At 37.7% G+C, this 23,293-nt stretch overlaps 3 protein-coding genes across 3 annotated transcripts; 1 reads left to right on the top strand and 2 right to left on the bottom strand.

The window, feature by feature from the left end:
* The first annotated feature begins 503 nt into the window (after window positions 1–503).
* On the top strand, window positions 504–3,221 carry LOC130717684 (uncharacterized). The gene has a single exon (XM_057568023.1). It carries the CDS (start codon window positions 892–894, stop codon window positions 2,893–2,895), a length of 2,004 nt encoding a protein of 667 aa, XP_057424006.1. The 5' UTR covers window positions 504–891; the 3' UTR covers window positions 2,896–3,221.
* LOC130717685 (3-isopropylmalate dehydratase large subunit, chloroplastic-like) lies at window positions 3,210–10,438 on the bottom strand. The gene is made up of 15 exons (XM_057568024.1): window positions 10,246–10,438; window positions 9,986–10,132; window positions 9,705–9,875; window positions 7,773–7,925; window positions 6,207–6,275; window positions 5,993–6,109; window positions 5,500–5,574; window positions 5,296–5,373; window positions 5,111–5,206; window positions 4,952–5,001; window positions 4,797–4,851; window positions 4,536–4,667; window positions 3,987–4,034; window positions 3,743–3,901; window positions 3,210–3,599 (listed from the first exon to the last, which is right to left on the bottom strand). The coding sequence occupies exons 1-15, from the start codon at window positions 10,279–10,281 to the stop codon at window positions 3,462–3,464; spliced, it is 1,524 nt and encodes a 507-aa protein (XP_057424007.1). The 5' UTR covers window positions 10,282–10,438; the 3' UTR covers window positions 3,210–3,461.
* A 9,456-nt stretch (window positions 10,439–19,894) lies between these two features.
* On the bottom strand, window positions 19,895–22,658 carry LOC130717686 (uncharacterized). The gene is made up of 3 exons (XM_057568025.1): window positions 22,501–22,658; window positions 21,965–22,278; window positions 19,895–20,207 (listed from the first exon to the last, which is right to left on the bottom strand). The coding sequence occupies exons 2-3, from the start codon at window positions 22,269–22,271 to the stop codon at window positions 20,152–20,154; spliced, it is 363 nt and encodes a 120-aa protein (XP_057424008.1). The 5' UTR covers window positions 22,272–22,278; window positions 22,501–22,658; the 3' UTR covers window positions 19,895–20,151.
* Window positions 22,659–23,293: the final 635 nt, after the last annotated feature.

Genomic DNA, 23,293 nt, shown 5'->3' with positions numbered 1-23,293 from the left:
ACCAATAACATTTAAGTGAATGTTTCTTCTTTTTACCATATATGTTTTAAAATGAATAAAAAAGTCAAATACACCGTCAAATGTCTGTTTTCTATTCGTACACGTCAAATCACGTCAGTCATGTACCATACAATGAGGGTAGGGTAGAATTCACCTTTTTTTTTTTTTATTGGATTGAAAAATCTGTTTTACTTCTCATTCAATACATTCTTTTAGCTTAAAAAAAAATGCACATGAATCATTAATTCCCTACTCAACTAACTCAGCAGTTATAAGATAAAGGCAGGTCATATTTGCTAAAATTATGAATCCACAAAATTATTTCTTAATTGTATTATATTCATACATGACAATGCTCATCATCTATCCTTAAAAACTCACTACTATGCTAAAAACATGCACACCTCAATTTTAGCTTTGAACTTCCGGTTATGCCACATAGGGTCAAAAGAGAAAAGACACCAAACACCTTATTTCCCTCCCGTTTGTTTTCTTTCTTCCCTCTTTCTTTCTTTCTCTCTCTTTTCATTTTCTTTCCTTCCCATTCATGTCACGCCCTCCCTCGTCGTCCTCCTCCTGGACGACCTCGAGTGGCAGCACCCCTCCCCGCAACCACCGCCATCCCACCATCTCCACCATCTTCTCCTTTGCTTGGTTCAAAACCCACAAACGTACCAAATCTTCCGACACCAACAAACTCTACAAAAAATACCTCAGATCCTACAAACTCAAATAACCAACCACCTTCATCATCATATCATATGCACCACCCAAACCCAATACCTATACAATATAACACACCTTCAATCGTATAGGTATTTGGGTGCAACAAAACAATCCAATTCAATCATCATTTAGATTAATTAATAACCTTCGTTCAATTCAACAACAATGTCTCAAATCCATGCACCGTTCCAGCTATTGGAACTCAATGTGATTTCTGCACAGGACCTGGCTCCGGTTGGCCGCAACATGCGAACCTACGCGGTGTCGTGGGTTCACCCGGACCGGAAACTCTCCACCCGCGTCGACACGCAAGGCCACACGCACCCCACATGGAACGACAAGTTTGTTTTCCGCGTCGATGAGGAGTTTCTCTATTCCGACACGTCAGCCATCATGATTGAGATCTACGCGCTGCATTGGTTCAAGGACATTCACGTCGGGACGGTCCGTGTCCTCGTGGGGAACCTCATCCCTCCGCCAGAGCGGCCGTTTCACAACGACCGCGCCCCGCTTGGGATGAGGTTCGTTGCACTACAAGTGCGACGTCTCTCTGGGAGGCCCCAGGGGATTCTCAACATCGGCGTGGCTGTCCTTGACAGCTCTATGAGGAGCATGCCGCTCTACACGCTCAACGCCTCCGCCGTTGGGTACCGTCATCTCATGGGGGAGAAGGATGCCTACGACAGCCATAACCACCTCAGCCCGCATGTTTTCAACAACAATTCCAAACCGGAGCTCCGGCGAACCAAGAGTGATACCAGCTCCGTCATGGTTTCGGAAGCTGCCACGCGACGCCAGAGGAATATGATCAATATGGGGAAGCCGAATTCTGACATTTCCTGTTCAGAAATCAGCGTGAAAAGCGATAATAGCAAGAAGAAGAAGGGGCAAAGGAAGAAGAAGAAGAAAACGTCGTCGTCTAAGCCAAGCTCCGTTCTCAGCGGTGTCTCCGGGAAAAGCGAGAAAACAAGCTCTGTTCTCAGCGACCCTGTTTTGCCGTGGAAGATTAAGAATGGGAAACCAACCAGCGCTGACCCTTCTGATGTGCACGTGGAACCGCCACCGCCGCCACCGTTTGAAGAACCAAGAAACGACGACGGCGAGGTTGATAACCACGGCGATGGTGAAGGTTCAACCGTCAACACCGTCTCTGAAACTGGCACATACGAAACACACAATGACGATATCAGCCATGAACAGCAGCACCACCTTCCTGTCACCGCCATGGCTTATGAAGAAGTTAAGGCATCGCCGAAACATCAATTCAGAAACTCTCCGGCGCAGTTTCAGAGATCTCCGGCGCCGGCGAATTTTAAGAATTCTCCGGCTCCGGCGTATTATAAAAGCTCACCTGCACCGGCGTATTTGAAGAGCTCTCCGGCACCGGAGAATTTCAGGAACTCGCCTGCTCCGACGCATTTCAGGAACTCTCCAGCACCAGAGCATTTCAGAAACTCTCCGGCGCCGGAGCAGTTTAGGAATACGCCGAAGCCGCAGTTTAGAAACTCGCCGTTGCCGCAGTTTGTGAACTCTCCGAAGCCGCAGTTTGCGAATTCTCCGAAACAGCAGTTCAGAAACTCGCCGGCGGTGGCAACGCAGTTTCGGAACTCTCCGACGGTGTCGAAGTTCAACCCGGCGGTGGGGTTCGGGGGTTCACACAGGGGGACGCCGCTGCACACGTTCGGGAAGGTGAACCGCGGGTTTGAGTACGCAACGCCGATGAGGTCGAACCTGGGGAACATAAGGCCGGTGGTGATGACGGAATCAGAGCTGGGCCCGTCGCCGTCAGAGGTGGCGGCGGTGATGGCGAGGAGGCCGCGGATTGAGGAGGGAGAAATCTCCACGGTGGGAGGGTGGAGCCTGGATGAAAGCGTGGAAGGGCTGCAGTCGAAGCTGGAGAGGTGGCGGACAGAGCTGCCGCCGGTGATAGACCGCGGTGAATTCTCGAGCTATCCAACGACGAGCACCAAGACCAGCCGCCACACGCGGAGGCACACAGATGGTGGTGCTGGTACTGGTACTGGTACTGGTGGGAATGGCTTGTTTTCTTGCTTTAGCACTATCTGTGGAGTTGAGTGCTCCATCGTTTGTGGTGGTGATCCTAAGGGCAAAAAGAAGAACAGCCGCCGCCGCAGCAGTCCCTCTACTGCTGTCAGTTCCAGCCTCTGAAACACCATGTCATGGGGTTGCATTGCATGATTGTGGATCCAACATGAAGAAGAAGAAGATCATGGAAAAAAGACTAAACTGTAATTTTATTCATTTTTCTTTAATTATTAATCTGTTTTTGCTATTACTAGTCTTTCAAATTGTATCATTCTAAGTGCATTGTCAATTTCACTTTCCAATTACCTGAGATTGCTGGCTTGGACTCGCTCCACATAAGGCTATACACATATACTGATATACATCATATCATATATACTATTCTATATATCTGTATTTCCATTGTGTTTCTTATATAGTTGTAGAATCTCAATCTGTTGTACAGGAAACTGAGAAGAACTCATGATGAGAAACATACATTGTTCTGTTGTTGTTGTGGCACATGAATTTCATTTTCAACCAAAACCTTTGCATATCTTGTTCTGTAAACCTCAAACAAGCGGCAATCTATCGTACAATGTTTCCAAGAGTTATAGCAAAATTACTGGTTAACTTTTTCAATAGACGTTCACAACTTCACATTACCACTGTTAGGTTGAAACTGGAATTTACACATAATAGTAGCTTTACTAGAAGAATTTCCTGGGGTCTGTCACGAAACCAGTTAATGCAGATGCTGCTGCAGTATATGGGGAAGCAAGATATACCTGACCTTCCTTGTGCCCCATTCGACCCGGGAAATTTCTATTTGTTGTTGAGACGCAAACCTGCATTAAGAGTCCTTTCATTAGTTATATCAAAATCAAAACAAAACACAGTTGTTCTGTAAAAATTCTGGTGCTACATTTATCTATAGTCATTCCAGAAAGTGGGAAATAGTTTTTCCAATGGAATAGTATTTGAGTTTTACCTTGGGTTCATTCAAGCGTCCATATGTGTCTTTTGGGCCACCCATACATGCTGCACAACTAGGACTTGCAGGTGTATCGCACCCAGCTTCCTCAAATATCTGTGAACAAGTTTTGCCACCTGAGCCAGGTACCTCAAGCGTGTATAAGTCCATCCAAACCTGAAAGATTCATTAATTGAGTTCTAAAACAACGATTTTGGTGATAAGTACTTATGAAACTGGAAAAACAGTCTCATTCACAAACCTTCTGTGTTGCAGGAACAAGAAAAGTAGGCACTTTGACAGTTTTTCCCTATAGTGGAACAATTTCATGATGTTAAAAGGAGAGGAAAAAAAGAAGAAAGAAAGTTACTAATGTTTACAATGCTGAAAAAAAGATACACACTACATTAACATGTTTTTCTCCAGAAACATGCACCCTAAACAAGAAGCTCAAATAAATCCTACTTAGATCATATGCTCAAAATGTCTCTCATATGTTATGTTTATGTGTACTAACTTCATTTTGAGATGGCTTACAATACTGTAACATATATAATATTCAAAGCTTGTTTTTATACTTCATGGATTTTTACTGGAATCTTTCATAACAGGTGGGATTAAAATAGTTAGTCCTCAATTCCAATTTTTGTGAGAACATCAAAGTGTCTCTATGGGCTTATTTAACTATGTGACATGGGTAAGAGGTAACTAGTTTAGGTCACCTAGAGTCCAGCCTTGATGGTTTTCTATCTAAAAAATGTATGCATTTCCATGCTAACAAGAAAGGGAAAGAAAATTATAATAGACATACACTAGCTAAGAAAACTTTAGCTGCAGCCATAAAATCTTCAGTCTTTCCACCAGTGCATGATCCAATATATACTCTGTCAATTTTCACATTGCTGCACTCTCTTGCCAAAGCGCGATTATCAGGGGAATGTGGCTGCGTAGAGTGGTTCAAACATATTACATTACATCAGGAATTAGACAAAGTTTTTTAAAATACAAGAATCATTACATTTTCATGGCAAAGTGAAATAAAAAAGTATGATTTAAGTCTAAGTTAAACAACCTTTGCCACCAATGGTTCCATCTTTGATACATCAAATCTATACTGGGCTAGAAATCTAGCACATCAACAGGAAAACCACAATCAGTTGTAAGAGAGTCACATAAGAGAAAGCAAAAGGTGGAAATGTATTATCTATTCTGAAACAGATTACTTGCCTTGCTTTCTCATCACTATAAACTGGTTCAAATGGTGCAGATGTCTTATCCTGTGCAACGAAACTATGCAATATAAATTCCATGGAAATTTGAGAGAAGAAAACACAGAAATAATGAAACTGATTAAAGTATAGTAGGCACTGATTAACCCCAAACAACCTCAAGGTATTGGTATGTTTTCTGATCAGCAGCAACAATACCATTTTTCCCTCCAGCTTCTACAACCATGTTGCACAGTGTCATCCTCTCTTCCATCTTCAACACAACAATTCAGAGATCTTACACTTGTGCAAATGGAATTAAGATAGAGAAAGAAAACGGCCAAAAAGTTAAAGTATACATACACTTAAGCTTTCAATAGTGGTCCCAACAAACTCCATAGTTTTATATGTTGCACCAGACATTGAAATTTCACCAATGATCTGGATGATGGTTAGTGTTTTCACATAACAATAGAAATAGTGTTATAATTTACTTGTGTCGCATAACTTGGACTAACCAAATTTAATTCAAATGGAAAAAATTAGTCAGAGGAACCCATCACCTACATCCAAAATTAGATCCTTCGCAAGCAAATAGTTAGGCATTTCACCATCCAGTACAAATCTCAATGTCGGAGGCACCTGCATTTTCAAGTGTGATCAAGCAATTCATCGAAACTCCAGAATCAATTCTAGTAGAGTAAAATCAATTCAGGATAAAATCATGTTGGAGAATTGATTTCAGATCTAAAATCAATATTATGGTACAAGCTAGAGAGAGTAGCTTCTGCATTGAACATAATCAATTGTAAGATTTTACAACTGACTTTCTCAACACTACCCGACAAAAATCACTTATTCATAAATGTATTTAAACATAACTCACTTTTACTATAATTAATTTTACCAATTTCAATTTCACCAAAATTAATTGTGAGAACGTTGATCCAAACACGCGCTACAAGAATTTTCTGGAACGAAACAAACTTCATGAAAGTTTACAACACAAAGTCTTCAAATATGTTCACAAATAACTAAATGACAACATGTGTGTACATGCCTTGAGTAAGATCTTCCCTGTCCCTAATATAAAAGCAGCATCAGTGTTCCCAACTCCAGTAGCAAATTGACCAAATGCTCCGGCTGATGTTGTGTGAGAATCAGTTCCAAGCAAGACCTGCTATCACATGCCAAGTGATCAGAATTCAGAGAAGTTTTGAAAACTGAAGATTTTAAATTTTAATGCCAGGAGGAGCTATGTTAACAAAAGTCACCTCTCCAGGTCTGCAATGACCTTCCTGTGCTAGAGCAATGTGACAAACACCTTTATAATCAGGGTTAGCCTGCACGATATAAATTACTTTGTAGTCAATATTTATACAAAACATTATTTTATTTTAAGCAATAAAACTTTATTTCATAAACATCTTCATGAAGCTCCTCATTTGGAAATGCATTACTCACATGAATTTGATTAATTGACCATTACTTAGATGAGCCTAGGGGCAAGACATTTCTCATTGTTTCTGGCTTAATCATTTGACTAAAGGCCTCTTAATATTGAAAACCTTCCTTTAGATGGAAGTACTTGTGTTGTTCACAATTCACATAGGAGGGTATCAAATGTAGTAGTCAGAAGGAGAAAATGGAAACTAGAGCATTTTTGCCATGCAACCAGACTAGCACCCCTATTCTAGAGCACTTTTTGGAAACTAGAGTATGTCAATTTTACTGTTTGAAAAATGCAATGTTGCAATAAGATAAGACTTTCTTGACTATTAGTAAAGAGGCATAGCCTAAACTAGCATGCCACAGGAGTAAGGTGGAATTAAGTTACCAACATGAACAATTACAGAAAGTCCTACAACCCGTTTGGATGCAAACCAAAAAGCACTTATTGAAGCTTATCTAGTGCTTTTTTAGTAGATAAGCTCTAATAAACTCTTAGTCCATATCCAAACGGACTCTTCATACAATTCAAAGATTATTGACCATCATGCAGATGAGCCGATAGAGAATGATATCTTGAACCTTTGGAGGGAATGAAAGGCCTTCAAAGATACACAAGCCATTCTTAAACTTGTCTTTAAGCATTGGGATTACGAGATTTAACAAACCATACATTAGAATGAAATTAAAAACAGAACATTGTGCTCCTTTGTAAATTAAGGCCCACTAAGAAGGTTCTTAGATAAGCCAAGAACATGCAAGAGATTAGAAAGAGTAAAAGTGAGAGTTTTTGGACTTCTATACGAGGTTTGAATATTCATTGATGCTGGTGCTGACGGGGCGTTAGCACCCACTTTTGAGGCAAGAAGTGAACAAAGCTCTTCTTATCGATTGGGATGAATGTGCTTTCACGTTAACTCAACTGGTATCTAAACGCACACGTATATGCTCACTTTCATATGGAATGCAAATGAGCATATTATGTTGACCATGTGTAAGATGATGAGATTATCCAGAGTCTTGGTGCCAACCGGAATCAGAACTTTGGAGTGGTTGTGCCAAAATACCCAAAATGGTAATTATGGGATTGGAGTTGACAATGCCAATAGCAGATGCCAAATAGGCTTGTTCTGTACCTTTCTGATTAAAGGAATTCATTTGATTCTGAAATGGATTTTGAAATTCTAGGTTGAACCTATGAATGCACTTCTAAGAACAGCAAAGTTTGTTGACTGCAATTGATTTATCATATACTAATCACATTACAAGGTGAATAAGACTCGTATCATATAGTACATGATGAAAAGCTAACTCTAGTTAATTAGTAAAAAAACCCATTCATATACATGTTAAAAAAGCCAAGACTAATATCATTTAAATAGAAGTCATACCCTGAAATTAGTGCGATCTTGAATATCATAGAAGTACTTAATATCTTGCTCTGTGCAAAAGTCTCTTGCAGTATCCACATTGCGGTGTGCACGTTCGTCATTTGTGAATATGTAATGATCAGGGATAACAACAATCTTTTCACGGTCCCAAACCTTCAAACCCTCAAAACATTCACAAAGTTAAGAAGTTTTGTATAGACAAAATTAAAAGATCACCCTTATTAACATGTATGCATTGGGTAAAAACAAGACTGTCCTATCTCAAAGTTTTAGTGCTAGGACAAATTAACAAAAAAAATTTCTTCCACTGAATTTGCCAAAATAGTTACACCTTCCTCCCAAAAAATGTATTTCTAGTATTTGAACTTGTGCTTTCATTTTTATGGGATTGCTTGTTTACTACTAAATCAACAATTTATTGGTTTTTATTTACAAGAGGAAAACTAAAAGAAATAGAATAAAAAATAAAATAAACAAAGACAAGTGATTGTTATTAATTAAAAATATACAAATAATCTCAATCCCTAATTATTATTTTTCGTCAAGAGCCCCTAATTATTCAATTAGGCTAATAAGATTTGGGTTTGGGCCCTCAAGCTTGCCCAAGTGAGCTGACAACAAGAAATTGTTGCGGCTCTTTTGTCTCGACCTTTTTGTAAACTTTTTCTTTCTTTGGCTTCATTTGTGGTTAGAATGACAATATTTCTTAGTTTTAGTTTTATCGTCAGATTTTTTATACACAAAACTCGACCTGGTGGTTTTGTGTAAAGAGAATTAGGTATGTACAATTTGATTAACAATTGTTGGTGAAAAAGAGATATGATGGGAAAAAAAATGTATAAAAAGGGTTCTGAAAAAAAATCACCTTATTTATAAAACTTATTTGAATTACAGACTAGTCTTTTTACTCTAATAGTAGAGAAGAATTTTTTTTTCATTTTTTTGGTAAATAATTTTTTTTGTATAATTTAAGGTTGACTCAAATTTTATTAAAAACTATTTGGCATTTTTTGTCAAATTTTATACAATACAGACTTATTTACACTTTTGATCTCTACTGTAGTTAATATGGACTTACTTTCAATGAATCAGATTATAAACTTAAAATTTACAAAGAAAAATTACTAAAAAATTTGAAAGGATGAGATTGGACCAAGTTATTTACGGTGTCAGAATATACTAATTGAAATCTAAAGAGATTAGGAATGCATATCTTTATGGTCCTAGTTCTATGAGGGTTTTTCTTTTCATACACAAATTTAAACTCAATATCTTAAGCCGAATCAAATCTGCCACTAGAACGAGCGCGACTCGTTCTTACAATTGTTGGTGTTTGAAATCTCTTTTCACTATTCAATTAAATGACAGTTTTAAGGTAGACCATATTAAAAATTAATCCACCAATAAATAAATCATGTTTTTATAACTAACATTCTAGTAAATATTATTTGTAATATAGTTCTTATATGTTAAAACTAATTTACGGAGAAACTTTTAGTTTATTGAGCCATTTTTTCTTGATCCAGATAAACAAAACCTTTCTTAAAACATCATTGCCTAATGCATTTGACCCTTTTTAAATTCCTTTTCATCTATCAATTTACAAGGTATTTTACATTCCCTCCTAGGAACAGGCTTCTGTTTAAGTTTTTCATTTCCTCTTCTTATATTCCTTTCCCCCTACTGCATATCTCTAATCTACTCCTATATTTTTCTACGAAAATGATTAAAAAACATATATTATGTGAACCTTTTAGACTTACCACTCTGTCGAGGCTATTTAACCTTCACAAAATGTTACTAGGGTTAAAAGTCACTACAAAGTGGTTTGTGTGATGGATGTCCACAAGAAATTGTATATTTGTGTATCATCACTCATTTCTCTATTAGGTGAAAGTGAAGGTGAAGGTGGTGAGAAATTATTTTCCACACCTTAGCAGTGTTGCCGAACTCTTTCTTGAAGGTAGCAGACACACCAGGGCAAGTGATATCATTGATCATCAAAACATCAACATTTACCCACGCGTTTTCCCCTGCCTTCACCTCACTTTTCTCTGAAGCTCCAGCCAGTATCTTCTCTGTCACAGTCATTGGAGTCTTTCTCTGCATGCATCAACCAAAGATACTCACTTTTTATACTATTAGCATCAAAATTCAACCTAAAAGAAAGTGAAGAAGAAAAGAAGAAGATTTGAAAGTTGAATAAATCTAACTGAGCCAGCTGCAGAAGAAGGGTTGCGTTTGTTCTTATGGGGTGACACAACAGAAACGATCTTCTTTGATGTTGTTTTCTTGCATTTCTCATCAGTGATAATAAAGGATGCTGAATGATCATGAAAACTAAAGAAACACAAATCTTTCTGAAACAAAATAATCAATCAGAATTACTAATTTTAGTGTTAGTTTAAAAAAAAATATAATCAGTAAACAAATTAAATCTGTTCAATTGTATGTGGTTGATGGAGAGAGTAACCTTGCAAGTGATGAAAGGTGAACAGGTGAAAGCCATGGTTGAAGCAGAGTATGCAGGTAATGCTATTAGATCATAAATAGTGGTCTTGTTTTTTGGGGTTTGAGAACAGAGTATGTGAAGACCAAAATGGAAACGGAAATGGGTGTGATTAGGGGGATGGTTCCTGTCGCCTTCTCTCAGCAGCCTATGGTAACAGACCAGGCGTCTTTCAACAGTAAGGTCATAAATCATAATTACCTGCCTCCCTTTACTGGGAGACTTTTCTAAACTCTTATCATTGAAATAAAAAAAGTTTTTTTTTTGAGAAATAATGCGACGTCTACCTATTTCTGTGGGGCAAAATAACATGATGAAGAGAAATGTACAAAAATGGCCTCTTAATAATTACAGAGAATTTCATTGTGCTTGAAAACCTCGCTTATTCACAAGCATATCGTAAATTCTGTCAACCTTGCTTGGCTCTACCTTGAACAGTGTATGTGCATCAGATTTGTTAGTTACTCTGCCCTCTGAAATTTCTAATGACATGATCTGCAGCATCTTGAGGTAGTGTGATGGAAGAAGTTCTCGTTACAAAGCTTTTTCTAAAAAAAGTTATGATGTGAATATGATTCATCATGAATCCAATTTTACAATAAAGTTCAATATATTTTAGGAAGAAAATGATAATTTTAAAAGGAAAAAAAAACATTCATGGATACTCGCATAGTGCATACACCACCTCCTGCAGAGATTCATAATGAGAATATTAGAAAGAATTAAGTTCTGTATAATGAGATTATTAGAAAGAAGTCATGAATGTGAATGAGATATATGATATGAAAAAAGAAATAAAGAGAAAAATAGGGTGTTTAGGAGACGTCTTAGAGTGTGATACAAATACAATTGTTCGATGAAAAAAGCATCGGAAAAACATAGCTAAGAAGACAAGGGAGAAAAGAAGCCCCATGAGGATAAAGAGAGAAACACGCGGAGATATTGAGAGAGAATAAAAAAAGTAATGCGTAGTTTGCTAAGTTCGGCTTTGGTTTATGTATAAAAAAAAGGCTTAAATAAGTTTTTGGTCCCTAACCTTTACCATATGTTTGGCATTCGTCCCTCGCCGAAGTAAATGTGCGCTTTAATCCCTAACATTTGTCATAAGGTTTGGTTTTGGTCCCTCTAAAGCTCTCGGTCAACACCGGAGCTCCGGTGACCCATGTGGCATGGCCACGTGAGATTAATGAGGCCAGGTTTTTTTTTAAATAACTCATAATTAAAACCCTTAAATCCCATCATTTAAATTAAATCCTTCCCCAAAACCATCAAACATAAATCTCAAATTAAATCTTCATCTTATAATGTTCAACATCATATCATCCTCAAACCCTGAAAACAAAATCTCCCAGAAACACATTTAGCTTTGCACATCACAGAGGCACAAACCCCAAAAGAAAAACCCCACATTTAAATCCAGCATTTTCTTAACCATTTCTTAACACCATAGGCACTGGTTGGGTAAGCATAGAAAGAGACAAAACTTTCATTTAAACCCAGAAAAAGGAAAAAGAAAGGAGACAAAGCTTTCATTTAGAATCTACTGCCTTACAAAGGAAGGATTGGATTCTACTGTTCATGCACCAACTTTTTTTTTTGGACGGGAGAGATGGATGGGATGGGCCTTATTATGTTGTACTCCCTATTATATTCTCCCTGTTTCCCTTTCATCCTTCCTCTGAGTCTGATATCATTCTAGCCGTAATAGGCACCTCTGTTCCAGAACCTTCTCCCTACATCTGTGCCTACATCCGAAGCAGCTATTGTCGAAACTATTCCTCCTCTTTAACCCTTTTTCCGCCTATTCCTCTTAATCTCTCCCTATTCCTCCTCTTCAACTCGCGAATTCCAGCTGTTTCATGTCCTTTTCAGCTATGATCTGTACCCTATTACTCTATGTAGCGTTCAAAAGCCTGTCACTCTATGCCTGGTCCTTTCAGTTCGTACGTTTAGGGTTACAGGGGAAATAGATGCCAGCGTTCTATAAATACAACAACTTCGCTTCTCGCTACAAATTGCTTCTCTTTCCGCCCCGGCAACACCAGGTTCTGTAACACCTCTTTCTCTTCTTCCTTTTTCATCAATCATAATTGATTACTGCGTTGCGTTCCCAATTTGAAGTTTTCAAGTTTGCTGAGTTCTTTCATGGCCAGGTCTTTGTTAACGAAAAAGGTAAACTTTTTTTTGTCTCATTCCATGAATTTCTTGCTACAATGTTTTAGATATTTACATGTTTTTCCAGAACCTCAACAGATTTTGACACGAAGGTAAATGTGAAGCAGCATCATCAAGTTAAAGTTGGTAAGATTCTAAATGATTTAACAACTTGAGTATTTTTCAATTTCTCTGGAGAAAGGCATAATATGCGATTCTTTTGTTTTTGTTATTTATTCCAGGAAGTAGACCATAGTTCCCTGTTGAAAGAAAATGGGCGTTTGGCCTTCACGTACAGTGGATGGGAAAAACGTAGGAATTAATCAAGGTATATCTTCCCGCTCTAATTAGAGATTGCTAAACGGTTGGGTAAAAAATAGAGAAGTAGACAGATTTCCATTGTTCTATTAGTAAATGATCAACGCTTTTTTCCATGCTCTAGAGAAGTAGACAAATTTCCATTAGAGATTGCACACAAGTTACTTAATGCATGTATATAATGTATTTTAATTTATTGTTTTTCTTTTGATAGTTTTGCATCCAGATGATTGATTATAATGCACTAGGAACATTGTTTTTATCTTCGTCCGATTTCTCAGTTTCCCATTACAACTTCTGGCTTCTTGAATTGCCAGAACCTATTGTAACTTTCTTCGTTCGGTATGTGTTGTATTTGTAAAGTTCATTTTATAGAAAAAAAAATAAGGAGATAAAAATCATGTTTAGTTTTGGAAATATTCTATTCAGGTGATAAACAAGCTTAATCGCCTCAATAAGCTCTTTGGTGCTGAGATTTTGGATATTGGTATTCTCTGATGATGTCACTGTTATTCATACAGGCACACTAGGGACTTTAACTGGAATTCAGATCCTTTTTATTGCTTTTGTTAAGTGATTCTGCATTGTCCTGTCTTTCTAAGTCAAGTTGGGTGATATTTCTGGTTTTATGTGTTGTGAAGTTTGATTAGTTCTCTATAAATAGCGATTTTTTATGGTTGTATGTTGTGAATTTTGAAAAGATCTTTCAACTTGGTGTGGTTCTATTGTTTTGAATTTGTTGTTTGAGTTATAGCAATGACTGAATTGTATGGACCTGAAAATCCTATTAGGAGCTTGTGTTCTGGGAGAGATACATGGAAGGTTAGTTAGTATGATTGGATGTGGCATATGTGTCCAGTAGGTGAACCATCTAGGCCATTTGCAATTTAGCTGGTTCTCATTGATGCTGGAGTTTTTATCTTTTATCACTTGAATGACTAGCTATTTTTGCAAACTTTTGAAGTTATTGTTTATTCCCAAGTTTCTTATTGTTTGCAGGGTTAGAAGATTGAAGCACGCATTAGGCAAACAATGGCTCACCACCTGCTTTCTTCTTCTTTTTCCAAATTCTTAAAGAGAGTTTGCTCGGAGTTGGAAAGTGGTGGCCATGGCTTTCAGACAGGAGGAGGCATATTCTTCGCCGCTGTGAGGAAAGTGATTTTCGCACTACATTTGTGTTGCTTGCAACGATTGCATTTGCAGCACTTTTCTGATGAGGTAACTTACACCGTCTGCCCTTAATTTTGGCTTAAATGCACTTTTGGACCCTCATATTTTAACTTTTTGCGATTGTCAACCCTTATCTTTTTTTTCTACGAATAGGAACCCTATTCTTTTAAAACGCTGCACCGTTTACCCTTCCATCCAAATCCGTCAAAAACTTGACGGAACACGCTGATATGGTTTAGGGGCTCAGCCACACAAAAGGAACCTTGCATGGCAACAAAAGGAACTAAGAGAGTTCTGCAATGCAAAAGGAATAGTTTTGACTGCTTTATCGCCTCTTAGGAAAGGTGCCAGCAGGGGACCAAATGAAGTTATGGAGAATGATATGCTCAAAGAGATTGTTGAGGCTCATGGCAAGTCTATAGCTCAGGTCAGTCTAAGATGGTTGTATGAACAGGACATAATGAACCACTTTTGTGGCAAAGAGCTATGATAAGGACATAATGAACCAAAATCTGCAAATCTTTGGTTGGGCACTGACAAAGGAGGATCTTGAGAAAATAGATCAAATCAAGTAGAACCGTTTAATTCCTGGACCAACAAAGCCCCAGCTCAATGATCTCTTTGATGACCAAGCATAATTTATTGAAGTTTGTGTGGAAATGAATTCTTTTAATTTTAATACATGATTCTTAGAATGTAGAGTTGTGAATTGAGCTCAGACATTCTCTTTTGGTTTCTGTTTCGGGTTTAAATAATTGATGTCGCATCCTATTTTATACAAATTTGTTCTGAATAACAATATTCATTATTATTTTTCAAGAGACACTTGAATTTCATACTTTATATTGCCTTTCCTCCAATTTAGAACCATGATAATAAACCACATAATGTATCAGTTCCCCATAATTCAGGGTCCAGTTTTCTCTTTTGCAAGCAGGAGATCCGAGTTTCTATAAGATAGAAAAGGAAAGAGTACACTGACTATGAGTAAACTACCATGGAATTAAACCAAATGGAAATATGGATTAACTTCCTCCCGGTCTTTTTGGTCCACTAGCTAACAGCCCTGGTGCAGTACAATAAGTGATGATGCACCACTAGGACCGGCAAAGAATTTTACATAATTTATGCTTGTTTGGTTTCATGTTTGTGTTGATGCCAAAGGGAAAACACATCCAAACTAAAGGAGGAGCAATATTTTGACATGTTGACACAAGGGAAAATAGACATCCCAACTCAGGGAGAAGTAAAATTTTGACATGTTAACTCGAACGTGGATCGGCATTGAGTTCAACGAAAATCAAGTATACACTTTAGTGCTTCACGATTAAGTTTGGTAAACAAGCAAAATGAATGAATATTTTTTTTTTGAAAGGAATGAATACGTTATATTTAGTACCATCTCAAATTTATCATGGAAGACCACTAAGAAAACACATTTTATGGATCACACATATCAAAATCCTGCCTTGCACACACAGTGGAGTATATTTTGATTTTACTTAAACACATTGAAGACAACTATAAATGGCAAATTGTGGAACTGACAAATAGCTGGTATACATGCACACAGCATCCTGCAAGTGACCAAAGCATATGTCTTTTGGAATAGGAGCACTGAAAGCTGTGTCAAAACAGTCAAACTGCTCATCACGGTTAGCACCCTCCCAGTATGAAGTGTTCCAAAGTTATCTGAAATAAAGTTTACAAATATTGAAGATGTTGACCCTATCTATGAACGTACGCACAGTTAGTTGCTATAAATTTTGGTTAGACATAAACTAAAAAAAACTACAGATGAAGCCTCCCGTGCATCGCACGGGTACCATCCTAGTTCAAACTAAACAAAGGGTCCCCTACGGTACACAAGGAAAAGCTTGTGTAAATGTGCACAACCCTTTTGACCTCCTAGTGTGGGTTTCTCGGTTTTTAATTTTTTTAAAAAATAATTTCATTTTTTCTGAAAAATAAAAAATAAGTTAATTTCTGGGTTCACAACAGTTCATCTTCATTCTTCTTTCTCTCTTCTCTCCTTCTCCTCCTCCCACAGCCACCGCTATCCACCTCCTCTTTCAAAGCCAAACCGTGACACCACCATCTCCATCACCACTTCCTCATCTGAAACCCACCCCAGCCTCACCACCTTCATCATTCGACTCACCACGATGTTTCAGCCTCCCGATTCCATCTTGATTTGCGAATCGAAGCCTTTCGCCCACTGTCAGATCTCTGCCTTTCGTGCATTGTTGATTCCATGGCGGAAGACACAGTTCTCTGCATGCTGAATTGAAGCCATGTTTTCATTCTTCTAAAAGGGGCGATCAAGGGCCTGTTATCTGCTCTAGGCACATCAACAGTGAAGGTTTCCATCAAAATCTTGAACCCAAAAGCTATGGGTTTTGCTGTTGATGATGCAGTAGTTGATGAAGCCATGATTTTGGTGAAAGGAAGATACTTTTTGGGAAAGGAGGAGATGGGTATGATGGAAATGGAGTTGTTTGTGGTGGAGGTGAAAAGGGTAGGAGCAGATGAGAGGAACGAAGTTGAGTCCATTGATGTTGAGTGTGGTGTTCTGTTGCAGGTTAGAGTTTGAGACATGGCATTCAGGAATTCATGAAAATTGAGGTCATTGGATGGGTTTTGTGTTATGGGTTTCTGAGTGCTGGTGGTGGGTGGGTTCTGTGTTGTGGGTGGTGGTGATGGTGGGGTGGGTTGGTGATGGAGTGGAGGAGAGATGTTGGTTGGTGATGGTGGTGGGTTATGGGTGATGGGTTTTGGGTTGGGGGTGGCGTGGAGTTGATGATGGTAGTGGGTGGGTTAGGGGTGATGGGTTCTGAATTGGTGGTGGCTTGGAGAGAGATTGATGATGGTGGTGGGATCAGGGTTGGTGATGGATAAATTTTTTTTTTCAAAACCTAAAAATGATTTAAAAAAAATTAAAATACTTGTAACCTGCTCAATGCTCATCCTTTACTTGTGTAACTTTACACAACTAAAAAGTTGTGCACCATAGGTAAATCCCTAAACAAACAATCTAGAAGGCTAAACAGTAAACATAAATAAAGAATGAATAACCACAACACAACAAAAGAATGGGGCAAACAATCATAAACCAAACAACCTCACGAAAGTTACAACCCAAATCAACAATCATAACCCTCCCCAATAAAAGAAGCACAAACAGCAGGACCTCCAGTTCTGCAACTTGCTGGCAAAGACTCGCTGGAGAAGACGGTGGTGGCGACGGTCGTCGGAGAAGACGGTGGCAGCGGCGGCGGTCGCCGGAGGGTTTGAAGCTGACTTCAAGGGCATTCTTGTCGTGATGTCTGTTTCACCATTAGCTCATCCGTCTCGCCGCAAAATAGGAGAGAAGTTAACAATGGTGGCTCCTTTTTGCCCTGTCTTTTTCACGGTTGGTGGTGACAGCTTCACGGTCATGAAGAGAAGCCCACGGTGGTGTCGGTCGTGCTCGCGACTGCTGGACCTGTTGGCGGTGGCGGTGGTGTCGCGTGATGGTGGTGTCTATGGCTCTGAGTTCGTTGAACAGAGGAGGAAGGCGACGGTGGTTGCTGGAAACAGAGGAACTCATTGTGATGGGTGGTGGCTGTCGAGAGGAAGAGGAAGGAGGGGTGGTGTTCAGGTGTTGCTTGGTTGAAGCAGAAGGAGAAAATGGTGATGGTGTGAAAGAGAGGTAACAGAGAGAACGTGTGAGAGAGAATAAATATATAAATTTAATTAGGTTAGTAAATTAGGTTTTAATTAGTTAGGTTAATTTCCTTTTTAAATTTAAATAAAAAAACACTTGGGCCTCATTAATCGCACGTGGCCATGCCACATGGACCACCGGAGTTTCGGTGTTGACCCAGAGCTCCGGAGGAACTAAAACTAAACATTTTGACAAAGGTTAGGGGCTAAAGCCCACAATTACTCCGATGAGAGACCAAAGTCAAACATATGATTAAAGTTAGGGACCAAAAACTTATTTAAGCCAACTTTAAAATTTATAGATAGAGAAAGACGATGTGGTTGTCGAAAATTGAATGGGAAAATCTCTGAAGTGGAGTAAAGTCGGAAACGTTAACGACGAGGTTAGTGTGGCGGTGGTAGGGCATAGAGAAACAAAATCCTAGGGAGGACTAGTAATTTTGTCAGTCAATAACAATAGTTATATGGTGTTTTTAGTCCTTGAAAATATAGTAAATATTATTTGTAGTCCTTGAAGTTCTGCCGAGATTCATGAGCATGGTCTACGTGACACCGTTAATGAATGAGCCAATACGATGCCAAATTACATAAAATATTCTAAGAGCATCTTAACTTTGGTTCTTAGCACTTGGGCCCGTTGTGTCTTGCCTCTAAACAACTTATAAGTAACTGATGTAGATTTCTCTTCAACGAGTTCTTAATTTTAAGTTGTTAGCATTATTCCCCTTATCCCACGACACTCATTATTTATCTTTTTTTATTTTCAGATAGAAATAAAGTAAAACTCAAAGTAATGAGAAAAAAAATTATACTAATAACTTATAAAATAAAGTTGCTTAGCTAAATAGAAATGGAGGGTCAACATTCTATGAGCCGTGTAAGTAGAACTTAACAACAAACACTTTATGTATTTATTTAAGAAATATTTTTTGAGGGACTAAAGCTAATATTGGTTATATTTTTAAGGATTAAAAACATATTTAAACATAGTTATTTACGTGGAGGAATCTTTTAGAGGGATTTGGAATATTCTTATTATTGTTAAATAAAAATTCGCATTTTCAGTTAATAAACATATTTAAGATTCGTAGATTGTGAATCTTCCATTTCTACTTAGCTAAGCAAATTTATTTTACAAGTTCTTAGTATAATTTTTTTTTCTCATCAAGATTACTTTGAGTTTTGCTTTATTGCCATATGAAAATAAAAAGATAAATAACGTGTGTTGTGGGATAAGGGGAATAGTGCTAAGAACTTAGAACTCGTGGTTGGAGAGAAATCTGCATCAATTACTTATAAGTTGTTTAGAGCCCAGACACATCGTCGGGCCAAACTACTAAGAACCAACGTTAAGATGATAGTAATGTTTGCTCAAAAAAAAGGTGCTATTGATGAAGATGCTCTTAGAATATTTTATCTAATTTGGCATCGTGTTGACTCATTCATTAATGGTGTCACGTAAACCACAAGAAGCTCATGAATCTCGGTAGAACTTCAAGGACTACAAATAATATTTATAATATTTTCAGGCACTAAAAACACCATATAACTATTATTATTGACTTACAAAATTACTAGTCCTCCCTAGAATCTTGTTTCTCTGTGCTTGCCGCCGCCACACCAACCTCGCCGTTAGCGTTTCCAACTTTACTTCACTTCGGACATTTTCACATTCAATTTTCGACAACCACATCGTCACTCTCTCTCTAGAATTTTTTATATATAAAACCAAAGCTGAACTCAACAAACAACTCATCACTTTTTTTATTCTCTTTCAATAACTCCACGTGTTTCTCTCTCTTCATCCTCCTTCTACAGAAATGCGAATGAAACCTTGCCTTCAACATAGCTAGAGTTGGTGATGATGAAGAGTGAGAATAAAAGGAACAAGAGAAAAAAGATCCTACATAGAGAATGAGAGACCTCTCACTTAAGAGTGAGAAGGACCCCAAGGAGAGTAAAGAAGCCCCATGAAGGGAATGAGTCTCCATGAGAAGGAGGTGGAGGCTGGAAAAATTGTAAGAGTGCTATATGAGAGAGATGTAACGCTAGAGCTCTAGAGAATGATACAACTAGACCGCTGTGACAAATGACATCTCTATGGCATGGTTCAGAATCCTCTCTCATGTTCTTTTTATTTTCAAATTGTGTCTATCTCTCTTCATATGTATTAAACATGTGAAACCCTTTAAATATGAAGAGATAAATACACAATATTTCACTCGAGTCAATACGATGCCAAATTTGAAAGACAACATACTCTAGCTCTACCAAATTTGTACTAGTTTATATCTGTTCGCCAAAATTGTTAGATTAATAAAATATACAGCAAAGATAAAAACATGTTTTTATTGTTTTTATCTTTCTGAAGACAAATGTTTCACTTTTTAAACTTCCTCCAAGTACAACATACTAGCTAATGAAAAAAAGTTGACAGGATTATACGTTTCTTCTCTAGGAAAATATTTTATTGACAAACTTCCAATGGCAAAAAATTCTGAAGTCCTAACAACAGTGCAGATCTCAGGCCATTATTTTGGTGGAACTAGATGACTTTGCATCTTTCCTCACAGTATCTCCTGTAAAAACCACAAAGAAATAATAATTGAAAGTCAAAATCATGATATAGGTCAAAATCCATTACGCCTAGGAAATGTTGTTTTCCAATCATCAAATCCATGTAAAAATCTCTAACTTGGAGAGCTAACAGCCTAACACTAAGTCTTTACAAGATAGCTATGCTATAATATTTATTTTTAGGCACAAATGCAGGCATGTAAAAAAATTCACACGGGTAGTAAAACTAAATGTGTGTAATCAGTAATGCTGTCACTAGAAATTATGCAGAGCTCACTATTGGAGTCAAAATGGTATATAATAGGGTAAAAGTGAAAAATAAGATAAGAAGAATAAGAATTCAAAGAGAAAAAGACTGATCTGAATTTTAATTCCTTGGTTATGCTTATAGTGCAATTAGTGGATTTACCAAATGTATCATTTTGCTTCTAGATGGTACTGTAATATGGACTGCTTCAGAGTTTGGAGGGGGAGTTTCTCTTATAGATAGTGTATTAGGTTGGAAGAAGCTGCATTGAACGTTTGTCCGTTTTGTATTTCCTCATTTCTCTGTTATGTACTATTAGTTTGAAAAGATTTTTCACCCAGTGTCCTGAACTTCTCTTTCTAAAAGTTAACTTTTAAACAGTTCACTCAAGTAATGTTTTGCCCACATTCCTGATAGAAAGGTACTACAGTAGATAATTAGTATAAATTCACATAAAGTTCTTATAAAAATGAACTTCATAGCAATTAACATACATTTTGCTGCTTCGGTATCAAATAGAAAACCAAGAAATTACAATTTTTCCATCAGGGCTTACCAACATGATTCTTGAATCTTGACTTATCCATTCTCTCCCTCTCCCTCCACATCCCCCACTATCTATATTTCACCCTTTTCCTTAGCAAAATCTTAGATATGTTAAGAGAAAAATGAAAGCCAAAACATAAAAATAGAACTGCCTCAGCCAATAACAAACTAAATCCATGGTCTTTCTATAGTAATATATTTTCATCTGCTATAGAATTTATGACAAGAATGTGAAGAGAGTTTTATTCACTTTTTGCATATCGAAGCTGCGTCATCAAGGCAAGAAAATTTCCAGAATTATTATAAGCATAACCGTGACAATGAAGTTAAGCTCCCTTCGAAGTAACCAATCACATTGTAAGCATGTCAATACTCCTCATACACAAAAAATCAAAGTATAGGCATAAAACCCACCATGTCGCACCAAAATATAATATGCACTCTTAGAATTCAGGTTAAAGATAACTTTACCCCAAAAGCTAGCTCATGGGTGAGAGGATAGTTCTACCATTTATAAGGAGTAAGGACTTATTTAGCCATAATAGTAGTCAGTGTGAGACCTTAACACACACCACTCACGTCCAGGGCTGGACATCTAGAGCTTGAAGTTTGCAGGACTAAGACATTTGCGGGTGGTCCATCCATGAGTGGCCTAATAAATGGATCTAGAATGGGATTTGATACCATCTTAGACTTCGGATTAGACCTAACTCTACTCCAAAAGCTACCTAAATGTGGACCTCTCAACACATATAACTCGAACCAAACTAGATTGAACAGGAAAGTAATTGTAGAAATCAATCATACAAGGCGATATGAAAATAAACGGAATAACAACATGATTAGTCTCTTTCTTTTAAATCCCTACAATCGTTTTCTACATTACCAAAACTCCAAATTAACTTCCTCATTTGCCAAATACAATTTATTGAGGCTATAGCAGGTGAAGAGATAGAAATAAATTACCAAGCTGAGAATTTTGAGGAGGTGGGGCTTCACCATATATGGCTTTGAGCCTTGCCAAAGGAACGACCGCAGAATCCGTCGAAGCTTCCGCATAAAGCTGCTGTTTCCAATCCCAGATGGTCTTTCTAATGGCCTTATTGGATTTGGCAAGAGATTCCTTCTCAGCCTCTAGAGCTTCAATGAGATTCTGCTGATTCATAGATCTCAATCCCAGCGTTGCAAACGAAGCAACCAGACAAACATTGATCACTGTGTTGTTGTTTGAAGCTCTCTTAACCGTGTCAACTAATTTGTTAACAAACTCCATTGTTAACCTGAAATCAAATCAAACCAATCAAAGGTTCTGAAGAACAACAACGCAAAATCCATATCAACACAGTGACAGAAAAACCAAAGGGTCATCAAAATGATGAAATTTATGCAAATAGATGCTTCAACATTGGAATTGATGTACAGTATAAGTACCAACTATTCAAGAATTTGGAGAATTTGAAGAAAATGACTACTTTGAAGTGAAATTAAGAACCCTAACTTACCGGAATGGGCGGCGGCAGCGGTGGCGGAAACGAGTGTGTTACACTGAGAGACAGACAGTGAATCAGGTTGCGAGGATTAACATGGAATTTGACCGAACCAAAGAGTGATGATGTAGCTGAAGAAGTGAAAGGCTTCATAGCGACATAGCCAAAGACCAAAGTAATTAAATTTATCAAAAAGTAAAAATATGTTTTTCCTCCCTTTAAAATCAGGGAGATTTTTATTTTTTAGTGAGCAAATTTTATATGAGTTTATAAAAGGAGTTTAATGGAAATACACCTTTTACACATACATTTAAGGATTAAGCATCATATTAGTCTCTATCTTTAACTCGCCGTCTGACCTAAGTCCCTTCCCAGAAAAATTATTGTAAAAGGTCCTCATATTTATAAATCGTTTGGAGCAAGTCCTCGCCGGAGCTTTGGGCTCCGGTGAGTGATGATTTGAACCGCTGACTAAGATAAATGAGCTGAGGTGGATTTAAAAAAAATAAAAATAAATAACACATCACAAATTTTTATTTATTTAACAAAAATAAAAACAATTAAAATTTAATTAATAAAAATAAATTCCCTAAATTAACCCCAAATTATCTTCATCCTCAAACCCAAACAAGATCAACCAAAAAATCAACCTTTCATCTTCACCTCCAACAAACCCAGCCACCAGAATCAACCTTTCATCTTCTTCTTAATTATCATCATTTGTAACCCATTACCACTTACCAGAATGCAACTGCAAAGGGAACAAAAAGAAAAACCCAGAATGCAAAGAGAACTGAAAAAAAAAACA

Source organism: Lotus japonicus, chromosome 5 (assembly GCF_012489685.1).
Source record: "Lotus japonicus ecotype B-129 chromosome 5, LjGifu_v1.2".
NCBI classification, from domain to species: domain Eukaryota; kingdom Viridiplantae; phylum Streptophyta; class Magnoliopsida; order Fabales; family Fabaceae; genus Lotus; species Lotus japonicus.
This window is presented reverse-complemented; position numbering and strand designations above follow the sequence as displayed.